General features: G+C 31.5%; 1 protein-coding gene across 1 annotated transcript; it reads left to right on the top strand.

Moving 5' to 3' along the window:
* Positions 1 to 5,078: 5,078 nt before the first annotated feature.
* LOC134281979 (uncharacterized) lies at positions 5,079 to 18,330 on the top strand. Its single transcript, XM_062764421.1, has 17 exons — positions 5,079 to 5,328; positions 5,658 to 5,809; positions 6,083 to 6,213; positions 7,099 to 7,234; positions 8,884 to 8,952; positions 9,240 to 9,358; positions 10,765 to 10,846; positions 11,288 to 11,455; positions 11,535 to 11,621; positions 11,761 to 11,855; positions 12,263 to 12,370; positions 14,440 to 14,500; positions 14,726 to 14,833; positions 16,906 to 16,970; positions 17,092 to 17,163; positions 17,553 to 17,722; positions 18,008 to 18,330. Exons 1-17 carry the CDS (start codon positions 5,274 to 5,276, stop codon positions 18,220 to 18,222), a joined length of 1,893 nt encoding a protein of 630 aa, XP_062620405.1. The 5' UTR covers positions 5,079 to 5,273; the 3' UTR covers positions 18,223 to 18,330.
* Positions 18,331 to 20,073: the final 1,743 nt, after the last annotated feature.

The raw sequence follows: 20,073 nt of genomic DNA, 5'->3' as shown, positions 1-20,073 counted from the left end.
TGTTTCAAGTACGATAACGAAACCAAACTGAGGGCAAAAAATCAAAACTTCACATAATTCAAACACTCATAGATAAGCCTTCTTACCATAGAAATCAATTTATTTTTACACCATTGAATATATTCATTATCAGTCCTTAAATTACTAATTATTCGGAACTGGCCAAAATCCGGAACTGGCCAAACGACTGTAGTTGTTTTTAAAATATATTCCAACAGTTTTATTTCTAATTAGTGCAGGAATGTGTAATATTAAAGTTGTTCAAAATAAAATGAAATTATGAAATTAGTGTTTCTTAAATTATATTTTTATCACTCGACGGTTTAAAAAGAGTGAACAAGACCGTTATCTTCATTTGACGTACTTTCAGAAGACATTGCTTTATAACATACAAGGAGAAAATGCCAATTTATGAACTGCGGGATTTTGAAGAGTTTTCCCTAAGTACTCTTCAGTAAGGGAGTGCGGGAAATACTAATACGTTAGAATAACAATGATTTAAGCTTCTCATAAATGATATGTTATATAATACTAATTAAAGAGATACCCAGGGATGACACGCATTTTTCGGCATGACAAACAAAATATGTTTCATTTTAGATATGGCAAAAAAGTGATGTTTATTTAAGAAAGACAGCAAAATGTTACGTTCAACTAAGAAAGAATGAATTTTAAAAAATGTGAATTAGCAAAATTGAGATGTTCATTTTAAAAGAAATGTTTGACGCTCATTTTATAAAGGGATAGCAAAACTATAAGAGGGACTGTGTTCAATTTATGCCCTGTTCACACAGAGAGTTTAATTCGCAGTAAATTATGCCCTGTTCACACGGAGATTTTAATTCGCAGTAAATTAATGCGAAGTAAACTAATGCGCATCAAACAAATGCGAATTAAATTGCGTTCACACGACAGCTAATGCGAAGTAACCTAATCCGAATTAAAATTTTACTTCTGCAGCCCAGCGTCAGCAGGCTATTATGACGTCATTTGCAAATCACGTCACCTTCTACAGAAGCAGATCCATTTGACATAATGGCAAAGTGTCTATATACACATTTTCATGATTAACAAAATTTTCCTTAGTTTTTCACTCAAAAATAGCACAAATACCTAAAGCTGACCATCGACAAGTGGTATTTGACTAAATTTTGCCATTACACATGACTCAGAATTTAATTCGAATTAGCTTCGCTTAGCGTTCACACGGAGCTAAAGCGAAGTAATTTAATGCGCAGTAAACTAATTCGAATTAAACTAACTCGCATTAAATTCTCCGTGTGAACGCTAAGAGAAGCTAATTCGCAGTAACTTTATGTTTAATTCGAATTAAACTCTCCGTGTGAATAGGGCATTAATGCGAAGTAAACTAATGCGAATTAAAATAATGCGAATTAAATTGCGTTCACACGACAGCTAAAGCGAAGTAAACTAATGCGAATTAAAATTTCATCTCTTCAAAAAGACTATTCAGTAAGGCTTTTATGACGTCATTTGTAAATGATGTCATGTATGCAGAGCCATCAATTTGATATAATAATCATAGTGGCTACAGGTATATATTTAGTGATTACCATACTTATCCTTGATTTTTGAACCAAATATACCACGGATACCTATATTTAACCACCAACATGTGTCCTGTGACTTAATTCTGGCCTTACGTATGCGTCAAAATTTAATTCTAATAAGCTTTTCTAAGCGTTCACACGGAGCTACTGCGAAGTAATTTAATGCACAGTAAATTAATTCGAAATAAATTAATTCGCATTAAATTTTCCGTGTAAACGCTAAGCGAAGCTAATTCGCAGTAACTTTACGTTTAATTCGAATTAAACTCTCCGTGTGGACAAGGCATTAGAAAAACAAAGCATTTTTATATGATGAGTTTTTTTTTCTTTTTTGTTTTTTTTCGCTTGCTCCTTTCTGTCTAATCCAGAAAAACATTGTGAGTACATAATTTCTTAAATAGAATTGTGATTTGGGCGCTTTTAAACTGGGGTTAAATTGTTTGCAATTATTTCGACAGGGCGAAAAGAAGAAGGGTAAAAATTCACTAATTTACTCTGCATACACATAAACTCCTCCATGACACCTGATCCCAGCTCTGATGTTTTGAAGGTCCATGCAAGTGTTTGCTCTGCTCTTCTATTTTGTATTGTTTTATGGATTTTTGATCTTGAATACTGTTGGTTATCTCAATATGATTTACATGTATACAGTTCTTTGCCAGGAAATTGCAGATTTTTTAAATTTTAAATCACGCACCTCCGATGACATATACTTATATTTTGTTGTCCCGGAGAAAATTCTTCTCTCGGAAAATATTCTACGACGGTATCGATGAACTATTAAAGTTGAATTAAGGATCCTCACACATAGTAACCGATGAAATTACGTTCAGAGCGAAAAATCAACCGTAACATTAATGGTTCATACCAATTCTGTGACTTCCGAAAAATTCCTAACATTACAAGGTAAACAATTTTCCCAAATGCATGAAGGCTTGGATAAATAATAATTACCTACCGTTCCTATAAATATGTACTTTTTTCTCCTTTTGATACATTGTCTTATGAAGCTAATATTTCCTCAGCTGTATAAATAAGAATTTCTAATTTACATGTACCATCTCCGAGAGTCGATTAAATATTTCAATTCAACTATTTTAGATAAAATTCTCCCGATAATGGTGAAACATTCATATAAACTTATCATTTGATCTGGGGTGTTTTGTGTTATGTTGGCGAGTTAATGAACACCATTTTGTTGGTGTTCACTCACAGAGCCCAAATACATATAAATTTAGAACAAATGCGGAGAATGAATTTAATATATCATTGAAATAGTTTTCAATGACATTTAATTCCTAAAGATCTTTTCATATTGTTATAATATATCTTATATGACAATATTGGAAACAAGTACCCATATATAATCATTTAAGATCAGAAATCAATGACGCGTTATCACCACAAATTCTAAATTAGAAATAATTGTGATGGATGCATTTGATATATCATCGATAATAATTATCATTGACATTTCAAACTAATTAATATTTTTATATTGCTATAATATATCTTATATGACAATATTTGAAACAAAAAATACCAATATATAATCATCTTTAGATCAGAGAGGAACAACCTTCCATCATGTTTATTACCACAAGATATTCTATCTCTGTATATTATGGCATATGCCGTATATACTCACCTAACAGTCGGCTCCCCTATAAGTCGATTGTACATGTATTAAATTGGGAGAGGGGGATTTTGGGTACTCCTATAAAATGTTTTTCTAATGAATGTAAGTATCTACCGGGTATACTAACGTATACGTCGGTCCGCCTTTAAGTCGGTTGTAGTTTTTGTATTAATTTTGGAGGTATTTGACACTGACCCGCTTATAAGTCGGTACAACTTTTTGTCAGATTTGGTTGACAATTTTTAATCAATGATGTGATGTTTTAACATGGTTTCAGTCAATATTTATTTCAAAATGACCTGGATATCTTTTGATGAATCATTAAAAGATAAGTAATGCACACCGACGATTGAAATAAAACAATTAAAATTATAAATATTTGTACTTTATTCATAATCCTATACTTTTAAATAAATAAATATATAATCAAATATATAGAGAATGTGTTTAAAGATAAGCTGCAGTATTGTGTATAAACTACTACTTTGGTTGCCCAGAAAGAAATACCAATGAATCTTTCAATTAGTCGCCATTAAGTCGGACACAGAGTTTTGGACCAATATTTCACTCCCATATAACCGACTTATAGGCGAATACAGTGAAACCTGACTAATCCGAAATGCATTGGAAGACCAACTTTATGTTGGAATATACTGGGTGTCGGATTGCACAATGATTGATTGATGTACATGGTAGTTTTAATTTTTGTGTAAAATATTGCTTGTCTTGTCATTTCATATAGCTGGATAATCCCACCAACAGTTTTGATCGATTGATTATATATTGTTAAACGTCCCTCGAGAATTTTTACTTACATGGAGACACAACCATTTGCCGTTATAGAGCTGCAAATTTTGTCCTATATTCGGCACTCAGGGCCATTGAGTAGGGAGGGATCCTTTTCGTGCCAGTGTCACGAGACCTCGGTTTATACGGTCTCATCCGAAGGACCGGTGTCCACGTCCCACAGTGAGATTCAAACCCGCGACGTAAGGATCAACTCCTTACTTCGCAATTCTAGAGCAGACGCTCTAACCACTGCGCCACGCGGGCGACTGATTGCGTAGTGTAAAACACATGAAAAATAGTAAATTGGGAAAGAAATTTAATGTCGGAATTCAAAAGTGTCGGATAGCACGGGTGTCGGATTAGACAGTTTTCACTGTATATACGGTATATTTGTTATCGAAATCGTCTGGATTCAAAACATTTTGTTACTTCAATATTGTTGTTCAAATTTGATATTATTGATTGATTAATTCTTAAAATAAATTTAATTCTCCCAACTGGACTTTCTCTGAAGGATATCAAATGTAAAAAGCATCCCAAAAGTCCCCTGGAGCAGTTCTGTGCCCCGTGTGGTGTTCCCTTCTGTGTGGAGCGTACCAGCTCTGAGGGTCACAGCAGACATGACCTTAAAAATATAAACAATTTTGCAAAAGTAAACAAATCATACTATAATTGTGACTGAGGGCTATTAAAACAAGGTGAAATTGTTTTTAAGTGTGAAAGTGCGAAAAAAAGATGGATCAAAAAACACCCTGCATACAGTACTTGGTCAAAAAATATGCAAATTTTCAAAATTAAAAATCATTTCAGATGACAATATATGTGCCAGTCATATATATGTGTTATTCTTATTATATTTTGTTATAAAAAGTATGATTCAATTTAAAGTTTCAATATTTTGACAGTATAAAAGTTTCTTACTTTTGAGTAAAAAGTCATTTTTTTTCTATTCATGTTTTCTCTTGGTATGTAAGTGCATGAATGCAGGGCATCATAACTGTATAAATATTACAATTTTATGCTAAAGTGACACTTAAGCGGGAATTGCATCCTGCATATAAATGATTGTCGACTTCTATTATCGTTCTTGGCTGTGTTTACTTTTCACCTTCCAGCCATTGCACATAGACGGATGTAATGCTTATCATATAAAGTGCTTATCATGAACAACTACCTTTGTGACAAACCTCTTTATGTATATCCGTGATGGTTGACATTTAAAATTGTTTAAGGAACTCTTTTTACGTGCTCTAACAACGTTCGTTACATTTAAGATGGAGGAAATATGGAAACAGACATTGATGTTCGTATTATTATTAATAGGAGAAGGTAATTTTTCATAATGTTCTAAATGAATTGAAAAGTGCACACTTTTGAAACTATTAGTAATTTTTTTTCTGTTTATTGTTTAGATGTTTAGTAGATAATCGAGATTGAAATGTGTATGTACAATTATTAAAAGGTAAACATGGGACTGAATCACTGAGGTTGTTTTTTTTTCATTTTTCACGTTGATTTATGCACTGCAATTGTTGACCTGCATAGAATGTTGTTTATATTAGATATTCAGAATTTTAAAATTAAATTTTTGCCGCGTAAATAAAGTGCAAATGTCAATGTAATAAAAATACATCGTGTATTGCATTATTTTTCCACAGGTGCGTGTTTGTCATCAAAACTTGACGCCCTACAAAAACAGTATGGAGAGTGGAGACTTCAGCGTTCTCCGGAATATTCAACTTCTCTGGGCATATACAAGTATAATGACAAAGTGGAAAAGTTTGCATACTCAGGATTTGATGAAGAATATGTACGATAGATTATAGTAATATATAAATGTAGTTCTACAATTAATTAATTGAAAGAAATATATATTCAAATTAAATATATAAAATTGCTCAATAATCCAGTTTCTTTTCTTTTCATATTCTTTGGGATAATTATTCTTCTTTCAATTATGTAAAATTATTTGAGCTCCTGTTTTGTATTGTTTTGTGGACTTTTGATCTTGAATACTGTTCGTTATCTCCATATATTTTATTGAAAGAATTATACATACATTTACTATATATTTAAATTGTAGACCAAATGCCTAAATCTACTAAAGGATTTGAAAAATATTGACTACAACCAACTTACATCGAAAGAGAAGACTGATTATGACATTTTTAACGATACATTGACGACTATCGTTCGCGGACATGATTGGCGAGAGTAAGTTCACTCTGTTAAATAGGATTACGATAGAGGCAAATAATTTCGTTGTTCGGGAAAAAGCAATCGATAGTCAACCTTATCTCTAAAAGTCAACCTAAAAGTCGGTTTTGGGGAGTGAAATTTTGGTCCGATTGATAGGCCAGTCAGTGAAAGATTGGTATTTTTTTCCGTGACGACCAAAAGAAGTATTTCATAAATAATCCCGCAGTTTAATGCTAAAACACAGTCTTCATATATCATGCATAAAGTACAAATGTTTATAAAATTTGAGAGTTAATTTCAATCTTCTGTGTGCATTACTTATCTTTTAATGATTCATAATTAGATATCAAGGTCATTTTAAAACAAATATTGACTGAAACCAGGTTAAAACATAACATCATTGATTTGAAATTGTTAACAAAATCTGCCAAAAAGTCGTACCGACTTGTAAGCGGGTCAATATCAAATACCTTCAAAATAACTACAAAAAACACAACCGATTTATAGAAGGACCGACTTATACGCGAGTATATACGGTAATGTTTAACACAGGAGGGCACCAGGACATTTTTTCTGATTCAAATGGAAATCATATTTTCATTAGAAAAAAAGGCATGAAATTAAAACAATTCTTTTCACAAGGAAATTAATGATTTTATTTCAAATGTCGAAATGAATTTTTCATGTTTTATGAAGAGAATATTAACATTCAGATCGCTTAAAATAGACTAACAATCAAAAATATCGAATACTTCATTTAATTTGTTTATATATGGAACTCATAAGAATTCAATAATCACGATAATCTTTATATCTTCCATGGCTCTATAAAAAGTTACAAAATTCACTGATGTATTTGAGTATAAAATTATTTTTTAAATATATTCTTTAATTTCTTAGCTACAATGCCTTGAACCCAATCAATTTTTTGGAGGGACCACAAATTGACCCATCAGAACTTCATAAAACAACACCATTTGACACCATTGGTGATTTTGAAAACTACTTAAGACGACTGGAATTATTTCCAAAGCAGGTATAGGGGTAAAACATAATGCATTTAATAGTATTTGTTTTGAACTGATAAAAGCAAAAAAAGGGTCCTCAGTTTTCTTTCTCATCATGGATCAGCAGAAAGTGTTCAGTTTCCATAAAAATGATTTATTGATTGCATTTTGTTGTAGCTGTACATCAAAGCATAAGAAACATGCACAATAATAATACACGAACACAAATTCGTCACAAAATAAATCCTGAACTCTGCTTCGGACATGAACATAAAAATAGGAAAAGAGAAAAGAAAAAAGGCAATTGTCGATTTATATCATTTATACCGCAAGCAATGTGTTTAATTTTCTTTCAATTTCATGAAAATCTTTTAAAGTACTGATATTTGTTAATACAATTATCCTGTCGTTTTGCATGTCACCATAATAAATAAAAAACGTATATTTATTACTTAAAAATAAAAACTGGTCTCAAAACTTCCTATTGAACTAAGTCATAGGAAATGCAGCGGAAGGAGGACAAAAGGCCCCTTATGAATTCTACTGTGTTTTGTATTTATAAATAAGGATGTTTTTACAAGGGCAAACGTAATATTCCTCTTATTATACCTCCCGCTATATATATACTCTTTATCAAATAAAAATCTCCTCTCATATCACTGAATGAAATTTGATGAAACTTTCAAAAAATTGCCATTGTGATCGTCACAAAATAAACCCTGTGAGCTACTATTTTACATTTTGATCCGACACATATTTTGGGTTTGTCACAGCAAAACATGGACACTGTCTTTATATTCATATGGGAGACGGGGGTATCATTTAGTGAGCTCGCTGCTCACAGTACCTCTAGTTTATATTTCCTTACCACATAAATTCATTTGAACATAAACAAAAAAAAAAGTTTTATTTTCATGAAAAATTTGTCAGATATTCATCCTTTTTTAATTAAGATTTCCATTCATATTTAATTTGATCGATGCAGAATTGTTTTATATGTTTGCTTTATTTTTAATACTTGCATAAGGTTTACCTAATTATTGTATTAAAAGTCGTTTCACTCAAAAAGGTTTAAAACCATGAAATGTCTGAGCAATAAGATAATGGAATGAAGACCGACTCAAGTTTGGTGTGTCTAAAATCCATTATAATGATAAACAATTCAAAGCAACGAGGCTGTATTTAAAGCAAAAATAACAGGAGGGTCACCATGTAGTGCACAGTTTAGTTTTAGATTTTACAGTATTTGTGATAGGATGATTCCATGACACCTTTGTACGTAGAAATACATATATTATATAGAAATTCTTTCTTTTCTAAATTCAAAACAAAGATACAAAACAAGATACCAAGCATCTCCACGTATTGTAATTTTAATTTTTAAACGAAATACATAAAGTGGCAAAGTGCAACATACCTAAGTGTTTTGTTGTTTATAAAAATGGAGAGTGAAGGTTGTTTCTTGAAGTTCTACGATAGTACAATAACTGTGAGTTGAGTTCGTGGCAGCACACAGAAATGTTAAGGAATGAGATGTTCTACAAATTATTTTTGTTTTTGTTAAAAATAAATTGCAGAGGCAGCTGAACTTAAACTGGATTAAAACATAAAAAAACATACAAGAATTGATTATTTTTATTTATTTTTACTTACATTTCTTCTTCTGACTTTTTTCCAGATAGACGAAATGATAGAAAGATTCAATAAGTCCATAGAAAAAGGACACACATATCATAACGTATCGGTGGTATGTAAAAGCACAATACTATATTGCAGTCTAATTTTTGAACAAATTTATAAGGTTGTATTTCTGCATAAAAACTTTAAAAAATAATTTGTTTTCCTACTGTATCCTTAGGTTTGTACATCTTGCTTATATTCAAAGTTCTTAAAGAATTGAATTTCTGTGTATAAGGCTCATGTTGATTTTACATTGTATCTGCGCATGCTTACCGTATTTTTTCAGCATAATTATATTGAAGACTAGTAACAGCTATCAGCAAATTAAATCAGATTTCTTTTATTTCATCACAGAACAGGGTTCCAGAACAGATAGATGACATCCTTAAAGATGCCAATGATACAAACTTTTCAATGTACGAACCATTTCGCAAGAAACTGACGGACAAGAAAACCATTCCTGATACGAGAAAGTAAGAATTTACAATAAAACTTTTAAAAGAGAGTTTTGGTTTTTTATGAGTATGCAGAAGCCCGTTTATGCCGTTGAAGATAAACAGGACTTGATTTACAGTGTACTCAAGCCAACAGATGATCAAAGAAATTCTTTTGGGTTGTGTGGTGAGATTTGTAATCGTTGCAATTTTCATGTTACCTATGTCACTCGATAAAAATTCAGAACACTTGCATATATGCCTGCATATTTACATGTACAAGTATGTATTGCGTAGTAGATTTATCGTAAAATATTGCTAAATATAACACCAGTTTCGATAATCAGATAAACGTATAATTATGTAGAGAGAATTATATCCTGCGTCCATTAATTGAGATCTGAATCATGAAATAAAAACAAGATGTGTTTGTGAAAAACTGATGCCCTGTTATAGCAACAAAGTTAATTTTCTCAAATGCAAATCGAATATGTTAGCACCCCCGTTGGAAACCAAGGCTGATTTCGCTTTGTTCCTCTCTCCATCACCCGGGAGATGGAGAGAGGAACGATCGAAGCGTAATAAGCCGTGGGTTTCCGACGATGTTTCGAACGCAATTTCAGAAAGGCCTTCTCTCAAGAGATACAATTTTGAAAAATAAAAGCTCTAGCACCACCTTTTCAAAATTTAAGACCAAGATTTAAGTTTTTTCAGGGAGGTCAAACTCCAAAGTCAAAGTTATTGGTTTTAAAAGAAATGTCTCCTCATAAGAATTACATATGTTAAGTATGAAAGCCCTAGTCTTTACCGTTCAAAAAGTTATGGCCAAGGTTTAAAGTTTTTAAAAAGTGGGTCAAACTTCAAAGTCAGGGTAAAGGATAAAAGTTGTTGGTTCCTTAAAGAAATATCTTCTCACAAGGAGTACATATGTGAAGTATAAAAGCCCTAGCCTTACCTTTCAAAAGTTATGGCAAAAGTTAAAGGTTTTTTTTTTAAGTAGATCAAAACTTTAGTCGAAAAAATAAGTAGCAACTGTTCCTTCGCCATGCGCTCGGCACTTTAAGTGAAAGATGCAGGTCCTTCGGAGGTGACCTCAAAAACCTATGTCCCTTGTCACGGCTGGCGTTAGAACAATAAAGATCCTTCACTGCTCAATGGCACCGAGTACTAGTGCCGATCGCGAGTAAAGATCAAAATTTTAAGTCCTTCACCTGTATTTGGTGATGTCTCTACATGAGTGAGAATTCTCGGATGGGGTGTAAAAAAACATACAATCAAATATTGCAATGTTCAACAGCCAGTTATAATAAATGTTTTCATATCCTATATTAAGTTACAAATATAATGTTGCTGAAAATTTCCAAATATGTTTCTCTATCAAAATTTCTTTTGAATAGGTATATTAGAAGATTGCATTCATTCATTATTTGTTATCTTGTTTTCAGAACAGATATCAGATCAAGGGCCAAATCAGCCGTTAATAACATTCTTCAGAAGTACAGTGACCTTAAATCTTATCTAGAGAATGTAAGTTACAGTGCATTACTTCTAATAGAGACTTCATAACTTTGAAGACAACGAGCAGTTACCAAGTTCAGAAACCCACTGGAACAATAAAAATTGGGAGCAAAGCAAACACAGACCTCTAAAACCACCAGAGGTGGGATAAGGTGGCAGAGAAGAGTAAGCATTCCCTGCAGACTGGTCACTACCGCTTCGTGCTTATAGCTTATCGTCATGATCTGAAATCTGAGCAATCCGAAGATAATTCAATATGAAAATAAGGGTTAAAAATCTTTAACCACCTTACAACATTGTGTTGACCAGAGTCCTGCGAAATGCTGTTAAATAAAACTGTTGTCTTATTTGTCAAAAGCTGTCTTTGTTATTATATCTACCGTTATTTTAAAACTAGGAACTTTTATTCAATTTATGCTGCAATGTACATACATGTTATTTTCTCTTTAGGTGTACTTTAGTCATCTAAGACCGGGATTTGGAGTAAGTACTTGGGGTAAAGGAGTGGAATTCTACAAGGAATGTCTACGATGGCACCTCTCTTTGGATTTGTCTCCAGAAGAAGTACACAATAAAGGACTACACGAAGTTGAGAGAATTTCGTCAGAAATGAAGAAGGTTGGATCGATTTTTTGGAATATTTTTTTAAACTTAGTTCATTATATGTAACATGTAGAACATTATGGTTTTGTTTTAGGTCATGCTTAAATTGAATCACCGCGGCTCTGTAAAGCAGTTTTTTGATGACATCAAGAGGAATTCATCGTTCTTTTTAAAGTCTGGCGTAAGAACTATATTTTAATTAAATACAAATTTCTAATGAATCAAAAACTTTTTTTGATAAAGTTTGAAGTCATTTTTTAAAATTCCATGTTATGTTATGTGCGTTTTCTCTTTTATGAGTTGATGGGGTTTTTTTTCAGGATGAGATTATTCAATGGTATAAAAATGCGATTGAAAAGGATATTAAACCCAAATTACCATCTCTGTTTAAAAACAATCCAGATTTGCCTGTAGAGTAAGTTTGAAGATATCTAGCGTTTAAGAATATTTTCATTATTTTACACTTCACAAATTTGTCAATAAACATGTCAAATTATTTACTTTTCCATCAGTCATAACAAGAATTGTACTGACAAATTACGAGGCCAAATTTCTATTTTTCTGTTCAAAAAGTGACACATCATTATTTTAAAAACAAGATTATGAGATTATGTAAAGCGTCAAATTGCCGAAGAGTCAATTTTTCAAGATTTGAAGGTAAAACTGATAAAACAAAATGACAATTATGATTTTACTTAAGAAAAAGGTGTTCAGATGCTTTTTATTATTTATAATCAAGCACGATTTTGAGTCACATTGACAACGATTTCTATATTATGCATATAACAGTAAAAAACATTTTCCTTCTGCCTGTTGTTTTAGTGTACAGCCTAACCCAATAGATGGAATTGGAGGTCAGTATTTAGCAGGACCCCCCGACGGTTCACGACCCGGAGTGTTCCAAGTCAATGTTTTCCATCCCAATAAATCGTATGTTTATGTCGCTGGACTTAAAGTTTTTTTTAAATGCTTGTGTCAGAGTAGAGCTTTTCATTTATCTCTTAAGTGTGACTTAATTTTAAGCTCTGTTCCATTTTAATGCATAAGAAAGATGAACATGATTGGACAATTTGATATGAAGATTTTACAAAAATTAACAGTTTAAAAATCATGACTTTCAACTAAATATACACAACCACTCTCCACGATAAATTAAAGTCCAGGTTTTTTTTTTACTTCATTGACAGCTTTTTTTTCAATAAAAATGGAACTCGTAAATTTACTTACCTTGTCATTGGTCATTTTCAAAATTATTCTGTTAAAAACATTCTGATTATACACACAAGTACTCTGAAGTTAACATCAAAAAGATGCTTGAGTTTCTGATTGAAAATATCTATGCTGATTTTGGAGACCAGGTTTTCCAACAATCTATTGGAATTCCCTTGGGTACCAATTGAGCCCCTTATGAGCAGACCTATTTTTGTATTCATATGAAGCAGAATTTGTACAAAATTTTATGCTTGAAAAGAAGGAAACAACTTGACATTTAGATATATCGACGACGTATTGTCAATTAACAATGGAAATTTCCTTGACCTTATGTTTGATATTATATAATATTTTTAAACTTGGCCATAAATTTTGGTGAGCTTGAGATAAAATATATTTATCACAGATTAACCTTCACATCTGTTTCATACTAGAATATTTTACTTGAAAAAGACGTTAACCTTTTCAAGAACTTTTCAACACCGTAAGGGCTAGATGACTTTAACTTTTCTAATTCTTGTGACAACTTCCCTTACTTACGCAGCAATAAACCTTCATCATGTGTATTCTTTGAGTTTATATATTTTAATTTTTTTTAACCTTGGCCATAATTTTCTAAAACGAGAAAAAATGTTGACACACAAGTTGATGAAGCAAGAATGTGAGCAGTCTCGTTTAAAGTATTCTTTTAGCAAGTTCTATAGTCGATACAATGACGTTGTCAGCAAATACAATTTATAATTGAGTCAAATGCTGACTGACGCTTTTCAAACTAATTCTTAGTCCATTTTGATACACTGAATTGATGACGGATCTTTCCGTTATTGCCCGATCATGACAAGGAGCACACGGCGGATGTGACCGGTATAGGTACTAATATATTCAATTTGCATTTAAGAAAAGTTTAATCTTCACTATGTTTTGGAGGTCAGTGTTTCACAAACACATCTTATTTTTAAATTTTTGTCAGGGTAGTTTGATCACGTATATATCGTTATCTCCATATATTTCATTAGTATCGCTTATTGAATTTGATTGTTAATATTATAAAGCACACACTCAAACCTTTCAAAAACATACATATTTTTACTTGTATGAAGATATACATTCGAAAAACACGGATTGTGTATAATGTTCCATAAAGCAGCCCTCAACTACTAAAACTAGTATGTATATTCTTAAACCCTTTAACGGTGAATAAATGTGTAGCTCACAATTTTTTTTTTCTAATTTGTTTCCTCATATACCCTACTTTTTTTATTATATTTATCTAATCACTGATGTTTTTTTTGTGCTTGGTTTGTTTGTTTTGTTTGTTTGTTTGTTTTTCGTTTTTTGTTTTTTGTTTTTTGCTTTTTTTTTCAAATGTACATTGCATTCAACTATAAAGATTATCTATATTTGAACAAAAACAAAATTTTAGTAATATCTCTCAATTGCATTATACTGTAAACCAACTTTTATTCGGCACTTGAAGTGAAATTCACAAGTTTTGCGGATGAACTTTAACTCGCGTTGGTCTACGCCACACACTAGTATTTTGCTTTGTATTTGTCACTGATCAATGTTCCTGGTCGCGAAAAAACATTCGTCGCGGTTCGATTTCAAACCGACAAATCGCGAATAAAAGATGAAGCGAATAATAGCTGGTTTACAGTATATCAATTAGATGAATGACAAAAATAAGTTCAAATTATGCTTATCATTACTAAGAATGGCAAAAAATTAAATGTAAATGAAATATTTAAATTCACATTCTTACGTTATAATTTCTCTTTTCCTTGTAGAGTAACAATAGATTTCATGGCCCTCTTGCTTCATGAAACAATACCAGGTCATCATTTGCAGGTTAGAAAATGTCTTGCATTTAAACTTAGGATCTCAAAAACATATTTCTCACACTCATTTTTTTATTTTTTGGAGGGGGTTTATTTGAATAAGGTTTGAACATCAACAGTCAGCAGATCTGTTTGTTTTGTTTTTTTCGAATTAGGGGAAGTAGCGTGATCTTCTTTTTCTTGTTTCATTATTGAATTCTGGCAGGTAGAGTGATATTATTGTTTTAATTTTTAGGGTAGTATCCAGTCAACTCAGGCAGGTCCAGCATACCGCAGACAGAACCTTGACGATAAATATTTTCAACCCCCAGCACTCCCTCCTTTTTATACTGCTTACTTAGAGGTGAATAAATTAGTAGTGATAATTAGAAGATATGTTTTGCATATATTTTTAAATCATCGGATATAGATAAAGTAGTCACAATAATTGCTATATTTTCTTTTAACAAGAGTTAAATTATTTACATCTGAAGAAATATTATTTAATGCCAGGCTAAAGCATTTATTATTTTCAATACATTCAAAATATGTAATATGTTTGAATAATAAGTAGTACTTACAAGTGATATTGTTTATCAGTAACGGTTGTAAACCAACCTTTTAAGAAAATGATTTTTAGCTCACCAGAGCCGAAGGTTCAATTTTCTGATTCATCGTAAACTTTTCACATTTTCGTCTTCTTCTTAAGAACTACTGGACCAATTTCAACTAAACTTTTTGCCTTGGTTAACGGCATTTACTTTAATCAAATGATAATGGGAGATAATTATGAATTAGTGAAAAATTAATGGCAACATTTAAAAATTCTTCTCAAAAACCACTGGACCCGGAAAGATGAAACTCATGTGTAAGTACTCTCAGGTAGTGTAGATTCAAGTTTGTTCAAATCATGACCCCCAAGATTAGGGTGGGGCCTAATGGGAATAAAAAAGGGAAAATCTTTTAAAATCTTCTCTCAACAACCACTGGGTCAGGAAAGATTAAACAAACTCTTGTGGAAGCATCCTCTGGTTGTGTAGATTCAAGTTTGTTCAAATCATAACCCCCGGGAGTAAGTTGTGGCCAAAGTGGTGCTTCAAAGTTTAACATAGAATACATACATGTAGGAAGATCTTTAAAAATTTTCTTCTCAAGAACAGCAAAGCAATGATTGGTCATAAACTCATATTTATATGAAAGTATTCTCTAAAGGTGAAATTCAAATTTGTTCAAATCATCGCCCCCGGGGATAGGGTGGAGCCATAATGGGGGGAAGAGTCAAAGATTACATATGAAACATAGGAACACATAGGAAAAATCTTTTAAAATCTTCTTCTCAAGAACGGCAAAGCCATGATTGGTCAAAGTTATATTAAAGCATCTGCTTGTAATGTATATTCAAGTTTCTTTAAATCATGACTACTAGGGCAAGAGTGGAGCTATAATGGTTGAACAAAGTTTTAAAAAGATTTTCATAGAGAAAATCTTTAAAATTCTTCCTCTCGAGAGCTGCAAAGCTGTGATTGTTCATATTTTTTATGGAAGCATCCTCGGGTAGTGAAGATTTAAGTTTATTCAAATAATTTATCCCCCCCCGTAAATAGAGTGGGGCAACTATGGGTTTTACGTAGGACTTCACAGGATATATCGTTCAAATTCTTCGCAAGATCCACAAAGGCATGATTGATCAATATAAAAGCACCAAAAAAGGTAATGTAGATTTAAATTTGTTGAAATCATGACTAGCCAGGAGAACAGAGGAGTCATTAAAGTGGATCATAATTAAACAAGGGAATGTAAAGGCTATATCAATAAAAATTTTCATCTTATAAACATCAAACCTATTTTGTATCCTATTATTTTAAAAGCATCCGTAAAAGGTATAGATTTAATTTTGTTCAAATCCCCCTCCTCTGAATCCATATTTATATTTAAACTTCAATACTGACCTTAGTTTTGCCTTTACCTAGCCAGTTGTTCAGGTGAGTGATGTGCTCCCCGGGCTCTCGTTTTAAAAACTATTGTCACGCGTTTTTCTTCAGTCTAAAATTTAAGCATAATTCTTTGGATTCATATAAATTGACAGAACATTTTTGGCTTTTTTTTTTAGATTTCTCTTCTTCTTAGGACTTTTCTTGCATTACTTCGAAATTGGAGTTCGTCTTAAAAATATTATGAAAAATCCAAAAATGAAAGATGAACTCACAAAAATTATATATATAAATTTCTTTTACTATGCTCATAAATTTCTACAATTTTTTACGATATTACATGAAAGTAGTGTACATTTTTTTCCGATCCTGTATTGACAGAGGGTGTATCTTTGATTTCAACTAAAATGAATTTCTTCCACTTGTAGATATTTATAATCTACTTGATGTTTTGATATTATGGATTCATTGAATGATAGTCTAATTGTTTTGCATTGAAACACAGGGATGGGCACTGTATGCTGAATCTTTGGGAGAAGAGATGAAGTTGTACAAGACTGATTATGATCTGTAGGTGTTTTATGTTAGATCTACATAATTTTGAAATATATAATATAATATAGATTTTTAATTCTTTTCTAGCAGTCAACTATGTTATCTATGATATTCTTTAATTTATTTCTATTTTCAGAATGGGAAGATACGGATCTGAAATTTTTAGAGCGTGTCGTCTTGTTGTCGATACAGGATTACATTACTTTAAGTAAGTAAATGTACTTCATGCTAAAGTTGTTCTGATGCACAAAGCAAAACCAGTCAGCATTTTTTTCTTAGTGATGAAATTTCCAGAATTGACAAGATTATTGTACTTTTGTCTGGCATAAACAACAAATCAGGGTTATATAAAAAAAATAAGTTTTTACTTGTATAATATGATAAATCGCTTTTTTCTTCTTAGATAACATTGAAGCGAAAAACATAAATAACGAAATGATCGTGTTCTTAATCTTTTATATTTCTCTGTCCTAGTTTTTTCACAAATAATTCTTCTGTCTTCTTTGTTCTTTAGAGGACAAAACACATGAAGCTTAATGAAATGTATAAAACTAGATCCTGTTTCATGTTATTATTATTTTCTGTTTGACATTAAAGTTGGACAAGAGAAGAAGCCATACAATATATGCTGAATTACACAGCTTACAGTGAAGGTTCTATTACGACTGAAATCGACAGGTACATTACCTGGCCGGGTCAAGCATGTGCATACAAGATAGGTGAACTCAAAATAAGAGAATTGCGCACAAAATCGGAAAACGAACTAGGTAATTCAATACTTACGTGTGTGAACAAAGGAATTTGATTTCCTTTTCTATTTCATTATATTTTTTCATGTACAAAAATTCAAATTTTATGAGGAATCAGTATCATTTACACAAAACAAAATATTGTGGATTTAATGTTTCACAAATGCTAGAAAGTTATATCAGACTCAGAATGTTTCAAAGGTATTTTGCTTTCCAACAACAAGGAAAAGGATAAGTAATAATTAAGTTAAAATAAAACTTGAGCAAGGTCAATATAATCTGATATTTTTTTTACTCCCAAAGGTTCCAAGTTTGATATCAAGGACTTCCATTACGTTGTTTTGAAAGATGGGGCTCTTCCACTTAACGTTCTGGAAAAAAATGTAAATCAATGGATTACAGACACAAAAAATAAACCTGCAGAAACACAAAAACAGTGTATTTCGGGTAGTTTTAGACATGAAACAAGTTTTAAAGTTTTAATAGCAACTTTCATTATCTCTTTTCTTTTGAATTAGTTCTCTGTCCTGTATGTTTAAACCTTTGATCTGTATTATTAATTACATTTACTAGTATCATATATTATTATTCATTAAATATAACCTTACCAGTTGAAGTGACATTTAATCAGTATAATAAATTTTCCATTGCTTTTCATATTTGTATCGACGTTTGTAATATTAGTTGAATATTCTGTACTCGTCATATATGTCTGTATTTTGATTTAATAATCCTTGTAAATAAATGGTGAAACTATTTCTATAATTATTAATGTTATGGACAGTCTTCGGTCTTCACATAATTTACACGAAAGATCAATTGCAAACAAAAACAATTCTCTGGCAATTATTGTAATGCATATTAATGTTAATGAACAATATTTTGATTTACAATATTTGCTGTTTAATTTTGTTAAGCTATCAAAAAAATATTGAATGGAAGATCTACAACACCGTAAAAAAATCGTAAGCAATACACGCAATGCAAAATAATATCAGTTTGGTTTTTTTTTAATATTGAAACATAAAAAAGGTTATTCAATGGTAAAAAGTGGAAAATGTCCAACTTTGTTATTCTTTTCTATTTTTTTTTTTTTTTTTTTTTTTTTTTTTTTTTTTTTGGGGGGGGGGTTGCATTTTATTCTGTTGTTTGTTTAATCACATACATGTAGTTTGAGTGTGTTTTAAACTTTTTAATATCAGTTCTCTTCTGTACATATTTTTTACTTTAGTTTTTATGCGAAGAGTAGTGAATTTCAATCTAAGGCTAAGGTCTTCACAATCATCAACATATTACTCAAGGCCTTCATATTTATTTCTTGGATATCTATGTCATAGTATGGATTTTTCATGTATTTCAAAATTTTGTTTGTATCTACTCCACTTTTTAGCCTGTCTTTAGTACACTCATTAATGATCACTGCCAATATATGAATCAAAAATATGTTCTATGTAAATATAGATTCCCTTCTCATTGTTCTATAGATAATATTTCTTATTAAATTACATATTTCTCTATTTTTAATGCATTGAAATGAAATACATGTATATCTTACTTTTTACGTGGTGATTGAACTGTCAAAACAATTTTAAAAACCTCATTCAGTGAACAGTAGCGAAAAGCAATGCAAAATATGTTATCAGATAATAACACAGCTATAATGCCTTTTTCGTGTGGACCTGTAGGATTATAACTACTACACAGAAAGATCATTTAATGTACATACACGGTTTTAAAAGATGAAGGAGAGTTTCATAGATCTATTTATTTTACGCCAATACCGTGTGTTCAATACTTTCTAATCTTTAGACAGGGTTAAGTTGCTTGTAATTCATTCGCTGGGAGGGGGAGTGGGGTACGATCACGATATTCACCTAAACTGTTCAATTGGAGTCCAATAGATATTATTGACACGTTTGCAGGAAAGTTTACTCGTCAGTTGTCATATTTCATTAAATAAAGTATATTAGAAACAAACTGTTTGTAAACTTACATGCAGAATTGATTAAAACAGGTCCATTTCTTACGGTGACAATTTTACAGACAATTTTCCATGACATTTGGCAAGTAACACCATTTCAGATGAATGGAACCATGGAGCCATCATCAAAATATCAAAGAAAGACAACTAGAACGAATGCAACAAGTATAGGGGAATAACACTTATTTCTATCCAAAGTAAAATTTTTCCTAAAATTGTTATACATGTTTCCGCAACTGTAGATGTCAAATTGCGTAAAGAGCAAGTAGGGTTTAGGCCATGCCGAGGATGTATGTATGGAATATTTACACTTAGAAACATTATAAAACATTGTACAGAATGGCAACGACAAATGCATGTTTAATTAATTTTATTGATTTCGAAAAAG

Source organism: Saccostrea cucullata, unplaced genomic scaffold, assembly GCF_032062105.1.
Source record: "Saccostrea cucullata isolate Sc308-1 unplaced genomic scaffold, CSIRO_AGI_Scuc_v1 ctg85, whole genome shotgun sequence".
Classification (NCBI taxonomy): Eukaryota; Metazoa; Mollusca; class Bivalvia; order Ostreida; family Ostreidae; genus Saccostrea; species Saccostrea cuccullata.
Note: the sequence above shows the minus strand (reverse complement) of the source record. Positions and strands in the feature narration are given on the sequence as shown.